General features: G+C 44.5%; 1 protein-coding gene and 1 long non-coding RNA gene across 9 annotated transcripts in view; both read right to left on the reverse strand.

The window, feature by feature from the left end:
• Positions 1–113: 113 nt before the first annotated feature.
• On the reverse strand, positions 114–1,970 carry LOC129410912 (uncharacterized). Its single transcript, XR_008633057.1, has 3 exons — positions 664–1,970; positions 374–448; positions 114–240 (listed from the first exon to the last, which is right to left on the reverse strand). It is a non-coding gene; the product is annotated as an uncharacterized LOC129410912 (long non-coding RNA).
• A 1,731-nt stretch (positions 1,971–3,701) lies between these two features.
• msrb3 (methionine sulfoxide reductase B3) overlaps positions 3,702–7,500 on the reverse strand; it is a 29,889-nt gene continuing 26,090 nt past the window's right edge. For 6 of the 8 annotated variants that reach the window (XM_055159955.1, XM_055159952.1, XM_055159958.1 and 3 more), the window contains 4 exons: positions 7,399–7,427; positions 4,627–4,724; positions 4,217–4,346; positions 3,702–4,181 (listed from right to left, as the gene is read on the reverse strand). In XM_055159955.1, coding sequence (XP_055015930.1) covers positions 4,024–4,181; positions 4,217–4,346; positions 4,627–4,724; positions 7,399–7,427 — 415 coding nt within the window. In that variant the 3' untranslated portion in view covers positions 3,702–4,023. Of the gene's footprint in view, positions 4,347–4,626; positions 4,725–7,398; positions 7,428–7,500 lie in introns of all 8 variants that reach the window. The other 2 variants (XM_055159953.1, XM_055159956.1) reach the window with 2 other exon arrangements.

The raw sequence follows: 7,500 nt of genomic DNA on the forward strand, positions 1-7,500 counted from the left end.
CACCGCACGACAGCAGCATTGCTCCAACATTCCTGGCAAGTCTTGGGAACCACGTGTTGATTTGCCATATAATGGTGTTTACCAGGCGTGGTCTTTCTGTCCTCCAGTTCTCAGCAAACATGCACTTTCGTTTGCTCCACTCTGACGATGCTTGAGGAGAAGTTTGATGAGGTAGTTCTTCCTCCAACTGATCCACTGTAGCATCACTTAAGGCATGCTGGAGCTCCAGCATAAACTCCTCTGATGAAAGAGGTACAAAGAAAAGTAGAAATAAATAAGGATAATAAATAAGGAGGATTAAGTATTGTTCAAAACCATGCCATGAGAAAACAATAATATGTTACATTAAGCTAATGACTGACAAATATCATACCAATTGTCTCAGGAGTGAAGACCACCTCAGTCAGGTTCGGAGCAGCATCTGCTTGAGGCAGGCGGCTACAATCAGCTGTAACACAGAGAATATCATTCACTGTTCACTGTACTGAGCATTGCCAAAAAATAAGAGAAGTATTATAGAAGTTAAGAAACACTTCAACAAAATTAAAACAAGGTGTACAATTAGAAATATAAATGCATGTTCCATATATAGACACATGCCAAGATCAAATCTGAGCACTGATGCGAAAATATGTACATTTTTTGTGCAAGAACACCACTCACCCTTAGAAGGTTGCTTCCTATTTGATATCGTGGCTTTGTACAGATACGGCTTCCATCATTTCTCCTTTTCTTCCACCTCACCATTGGCACTGCAGCCTCTTGAACAGCAGTAGCCTCCTTCTGCAGCTTGCAGAGGAACTCATCAACCCCCTTAAGATCATCACTGACCTCACTCTGCAGTAACTCCTGCAGCTCCGAATCGCTCATGATGATCAGAACAGACAACAAATTGACAAAGACAGTGACAAAGACAGAGAAATGCAAGCGACAGGAACAAGACACAGAGAAAGAACCACAATACAATAGAAAAGCAGAACAGACAGAAAGACAGAAAGACAGATGGGCTCTTAAAAGTGCCTTTGTGCTGTGCTCTAATGTATACCTAGTAAATACAGATCTGATGATGTGCTGGACCGGGTGGAAAAAAAAAACATAGATTGCACAGGTAAGAATGGTATACATTGGTAATCACTGCATTACATCAATTTCAAAGAATTAAGTCTTTATAAATGGGTGGAGTTTATGTGCCATGATAATTTTCTATGACATACCTAATTCTAATCCTTTAGTTTAAAATGAAGCTGTTGGTTCAAATCCTATGGTGGTATTTGCTGTTTAGTTGTCAAATTGTAGTTTGTTGACCTCATTTATGGTTCATATCTCTGTAATTACTGGCCCTATGAAATCATTGTTGTTCGCCTTTAAGCTTTGGTCTTTCTTTCTTATTCTTTCTTTCTATTCTATTCTGTATATATTCCACATTTTGTATATATCGTACTTGCTGTTCCTTGCACTTCTGATGAGATGCTAAAACACATTTTCTTACCTTGTGTTTATACATGACCTTGTATTTATGCAAGTGTAATGACAAAAAAAAATTGAATCTAAATCTGATAGTTGTCGATAAATTCTTTATGGAAGAAGATTTGTCTACAAGTATGGAAGAATTTATATCTCTTGTCGACCAAACAAATAGCCTAAAGATAATCAAAAATGTCCTATTAATACGTATGGAAATTCTTTCCAAAACCACTGAATCTGTCAGATTTATGTTTGTCCTCCATTTGAAACATTGTAAAATTCTACCTGCTGTAATCATACTTCCCATCGAGTCATTTGGGGCTTTATGGCTTTTCATAAATTAATAATATATCGCGTTTTAATGCATTCTTAAGATTCTGAAATAATGTGCTACTTACCTCCACAAACGGAAAACAGCAAATGCTGGTGGGAGATGGCGGGAACTGGGATAGGAGTCGTGGACGCTGACGTCATTTGCGCGGCTTTATGAATATATTTTAAGTATAAAATTTGTAATATTCCACGTACGGATATTTTACACAAGGGAGTAATAAAGGCGATGGGTAAGATTAATTAATAAAAATGTAAATATAAATTACAATCGATGAACCTGGCGCCTTACCAAACCAATGAACTATGGGAAGTGTGGGGGGGGGGGGGGGGGGAATAATGTTTTTTTGTTTAGTTTTGTTTTTAAATCACCACTAATAGAATTTACTGACAAAACAATATCATGAGAAATAGGCTACTTTTACAAACACTGCACAAGCCACTTTAAAAGCGTCAAGTTATTCGATGTTTTGAGAGTTCCGTGTCAGTGGTAACCATGGTAACTTCTTATAGTCAGTCAGAACCAATGGCCTACAAATTCTAGAATGATTCTCCGGTCGCTGTCTAATAGTGGCAGAGATAAGAGTCCTACTGGTGTACGCGCTCGTGCGCGGCCGCCTCCCGTACGCCCGCCTCCAGCGCAGCGCCTCTTCCCGTGCACCGGCCTCCCGTGCGCGACCGCCATCCGTGCGCGCCCGCTTCCCGTGCGCCCGCCTTCCCGTGCGCGTCCGCCATCCCTGTGCGTCCGCCTCCCGTGCGCGGCCGCCATCCCGTGCGTCCGCCTCCCGTTCGTCCACCCGCGCTGCGTTTCGTCCCGCGCGGCGGCCTTCCGTGCGCGGGTGGCTCTAAACCGGAACTATAACCAGGACTAAAATCAGAACTAAATCCAGGTTTAAACCAGGTCTTAAACCAGGACTAGAAAATATGAATAATATTTCGAACAAATATTGAAAATATTGTCTCAAAAAGAACAGCGCAACTCGTCACATTTGACCGCTGTGGGAATCTCCTTAAGATGAATGAAAAACACTTCGCGTCATTGCTGGACGCAAATGGGCTCTACTTTCGTTTTGTATTGACGCCAAAGGGCACTGACAAAATGTCACTTATTGACGCTCTCGGAGTGAGACTGTGTTGGTTTTTAATCACACACATTAGTTTATGTAAATTAATCATGTGGGTTTAAGTTTTGTTTCTGTAAAACATAAACAAATGTGCTCCAGTCTGTGTGGAGAGGGAAACCTGCAGACACAGAAACGACGAGTCCGGACGCAGATCGTTTACGTGATATGATGAGTCGTTTCAGTGTAAATGTGACTTTAAGTGTCAAAGATCAAACTCTGCTCTTCTAGTTTAGATCAAAGTCCAAACTGTGTGATTATTATTTGTGAAATGTGGAGTAAAACTTCAGATCCAGGATTTTTAACGTGTTAAAAAGATTGAAGATAAAGTGTTGGGGAAGTTGAGTCACTGGAGAATCTGCAGCTTCAGCTCGATCCGTGCGGATGTAAACAGACACACGTGACCAAACAAACTCAAACTACGACTCAAAAAACTGGAGTCACAGCCCAGACGTTTTGTGGACTGGACTCATTATTTGCAAAGGACAATTTCTCTGGATAATGCGGCTGCAGTTTAGACTTTATTCTCCAGCTCTCGTAAAGTGTTAAATTTAATCATTATTTTCGTTGTTTCCCTGAGTTTGTATTTTGCGTTTCTGTGTAGAGGAACATAAACTAAATCCTCCGCGTGTCATTAAACCTGTGTGAAAATACTGTGATTTTAACCGTGTCGGGTTCGGGTCTGATTCAGTCACTGCTCGATCCGACGTGGGCCGAGCTCGGACAGAAAAAATTCAGCCTGGTCCACTCGCCTGGGCTGAGTTTTTGAGAATGAGTTGAATAAAGTTTGACTTATGAGTGTTTTATTTCGCTTAATGCACCTTATGTAAGAAAACAGACGAGAAAATTCAACATGACTGAGTTTTTCGCCTTAAAATCTGAAAAAAAACATACAGTGGATGATGCTCTTCAAACTCCAGACACACGGTTTAGTAGTGAACAAAGAGACGGTTTAGTGTTTAGTTCCACTTTACAAAAAGGAGAAACTGTCCAAACTTCAGGCTGGTGGAACGTCCGTCATCTTCACACGAGGAAATCTCTTCAAACCCGTCAGGAATGCCTCAAACAAACCCAGGAACTTGGTCTAAGTCAAAGTCTCGGTCACGTCTCAGAGCTCGTTCTTCTCTCGTCCCGATCCACCTCCGAGCGGCGCACACCCGCTCGGCCCCGGGCTCACGGGCGCAGACTCCGAACCTGGGTTGGGTTCCGGTTGGGTCTTGGGGTTCTCGGAGTCCTGGTTGGGTTCCGGTTGGGTCTTGGGGTTCCCGGAGTCCTGGGGTTCGGTTGGGTCTTGGGGTTCTCGGAGTCCTGGTTGGGTTCCGGTTGGGTCTGGGTCTGGGGGTTGAAGGCCAGAGAGGCAGAGTTGATGCAGTAGCGTTTTCGTGTGGGTTTGGGTCCGTCGTCAAACACGTGTCCCAGATGAGCTCCGCACTGCGAGACAAAACAAAATGACGTCAAGGATTTTTAAATTTTCAACTTTAATGAGCTGCAAAGTTACACAGTGTTTCTTTAATCACAAACTAAAATATTTGGTCTTAAACAAACGAAAAAGTGTGGCCCCTTTACACAGTCTGTGGTTTAAGTTAAGGTTCGGCAAGTCAACGGAGTGTTCCTGAAAAGAGTGTGTGCCGTCAGGTGCAGTGTCGGCAGGTGCAGTGTCGGCAGGTGCAGTGTCGGCAGGTGCAGTGTCGGCAGGTGCAGTGTGTCTGACCTGTGCACAGTTGGTCTCCACGCGGTGCATGCCGTAGGTGAAGTCGTCCGTCAGGTCGATGGAGTCTTTTTTGAGGAGGTCGTAGAACGACGGCCAACCTGAAAACACAAAACACTTTAAAACCTGAAAACACAAAACACTTTAAAACCTGAAAACACAAAACACTTTAAAACCTGAAAACACAAAACACTTTAAAACCTGAAAACACAAAACACTTTAAAACCTGAAAACACAAAACACTTTAAAACCTGAAAACACAAAACACTTTAAAACCTGAAACACAAAACACTTTAAAACCTGAAAACACAAAACACTTTAAAACCTGAAAACACAAAACACTTTAAAACCTGAAAACACAAAACACTTTAAAACCTGAAAACACAAAACACTTTAAAACCTGAAACACACAAAACACTTTAAAACCTGAAAACACAAAACACTTTAAAACATCAAACTCCTGTGAGATTAAGTCGTGTTCTAAAGCAGTGATCGGCCAAATGAGTCGACGTGTCGACTTCAGCAACTGACGCCTGTGCAGCTGTGGCTGTTCTGTGTGTCTCAGTACTGATTTACTGAAAAAACTATATTATTTATTTGGTGACTTTATCTTCTAGTCGGCTGTGATTTGTTTAATGAGTCTGTGTCTCCTTCTTGGTCTCTTCTTTCATGTGTTGAATCAGAACATCACAGACGAGTGTCTCCAGTCTGTCAGACTCTGTTCTGTATCAAAACTTCTGCAGGAGGGAGTTCATTTTTTAAACCACCAGATGGAGCTAAAGAACCACCAGCACACAAATGTGTTCCACACACACGTTCCACACACACGTTCCACACACACACGTTCCACACACACACGTTCCACACACACACACGTTTCACACACACACACACGTTTCACACACACACACGTTCACACACACACACGTTCACACACCACACACACACGTTCACACACACACACACACACACGTTCCACACACACGCGTTCCACACACACGCGTTCCACACACACACGTTCACACACACACGTTTCACACACACACACGTTCACACACACACACGTTTCACACAACACACTTTCACACACACACACGTTCACACACACACACGTTCACACACACACACACGCGTTCCACACACACGCGTTCCACACACACGCGTTCACACACACCACACACACACGTTCCACACACACACGTTCCACACACGCGTTCACACACACACGTTCCACACACACACCACACACACACGTTCCACACACACGTTCACACACACACACGTTTCACACACACACACACGTTCCACACACACACGTTCCACACACACACGTTCACACACACACACGCGTTCACACACACACACGCGTTCCACACACCACACACGCGTTCACACACACACACGTTCCACACACACACACACACACGTTCCACACACACACGTTCCACACACACACGTTCACACACACACACACACACACGTTCACACACACACACGTTCCACACACACGCGTTCCACACACACGCGTTTCCACACACCACGCGTTCCACACACACGCGTTCCACACACACGCACACACACACGCGTTCCACACACACACGTTCCACACACGCGTTCCAACACACACGTTTCCACACACACACGTTCCACACACACACGTTCCACACACGTTCACACACGTTCCACACACGCGTTCCACACACGCGTTCCACACACACGTTCCACACGCGTTCACACACGTTCCACACGTTCCACACACGCGTTCCACACACGCGTTCCACACACGCGTTCCACACACACGCGTTCCACACACACGTTCCACACACACGCGTTCCACACACGCGTTCCACACACACGTTCACACACACACGTTCACACACACACGTTCCACACACACACACACGTTCACACACACACGTTCCACACACGCGTTCCACACACGTTCACACACACACACGTTCACACACACACGTTCACACACACACGTTCCACACACACGTTCCACACACACGTTCACACACCACGTTCACACACACACGTTCCACACACACGTTCCACACACACGTTCCACACACACACACGTTCACACACCACACACACGTTCCACACACACGTTCCACACACACGTTCACACACACACGTTCCACACACACGTTCACACACACACACACGTTCACACACACACGTTCCACACACACACACACGTTCCACACACATGTTCACACACACACACACGTTCACACACACACACGTTCCACACACACGTTCCACACACACACACGTTCCACACACACGTTCCACACACACACGTTCCACACACACACCACACACACACGTTCCACACACACACGTTCCACACACACACGTTCCACACACATGTTCCACTCACTGAAACCTCATCTACACGTCACTGTTCTAATGTTGTTCCCTCCTCAAAAACAGCTGAAGTTGTGTTTGTTTCATTCACACGTTTGAGTGACTCTTTATTATTAATCTGTTTACATCTACATCTACATCTCCAAAGCTGAAAACACAGTGGAGCACTTCCTGTATCAGCACATGATGACATCACAAGGTGGAACACAGTGTTTTCAGTTTGAGAGAAGAACTAGAAGAAGAGTTTGTGTGTTAAAGACGTGAATGAAACAAAACACAACTCCAGGTCTGAGTGTGACGAGGAAACAGCGTTAGAACATTAGAACATTAGAGCAGAGCAGAGGATCATGGGCCGTTTAAAAGTCGTTTAGTGAAAAACAGAGAAGATGAGAGACTGACCTGAGCCGGAGTCGAATTTGGTTTTGGAGCTGAAAGAAAAACAGAAAAAAAAACACGTCCGTCAGTGTGTCTGTGAGTGTGTCTGTGAGTGTGTGTGTGTGT

Source organism: Boleophthalmus pectinirostris, unplaced genomic scaffold (assembly GCF_026225935.1).
Source record: "Boleophthalmus pectinirostris isolate CB_2022bp ecotype Guang Dong unplaced genomic scaffold, ASM2622593v1 HiC_scaffold_2825, whole genome shotgun sequence".
Classification (NCBI taxonomy): Eukaryota; Metazoa; Chordata; class Actinopteri; order Gobiiformes; family Gobiidae; genus Boleophthalmus; species Boleophthalmus pectinirostris.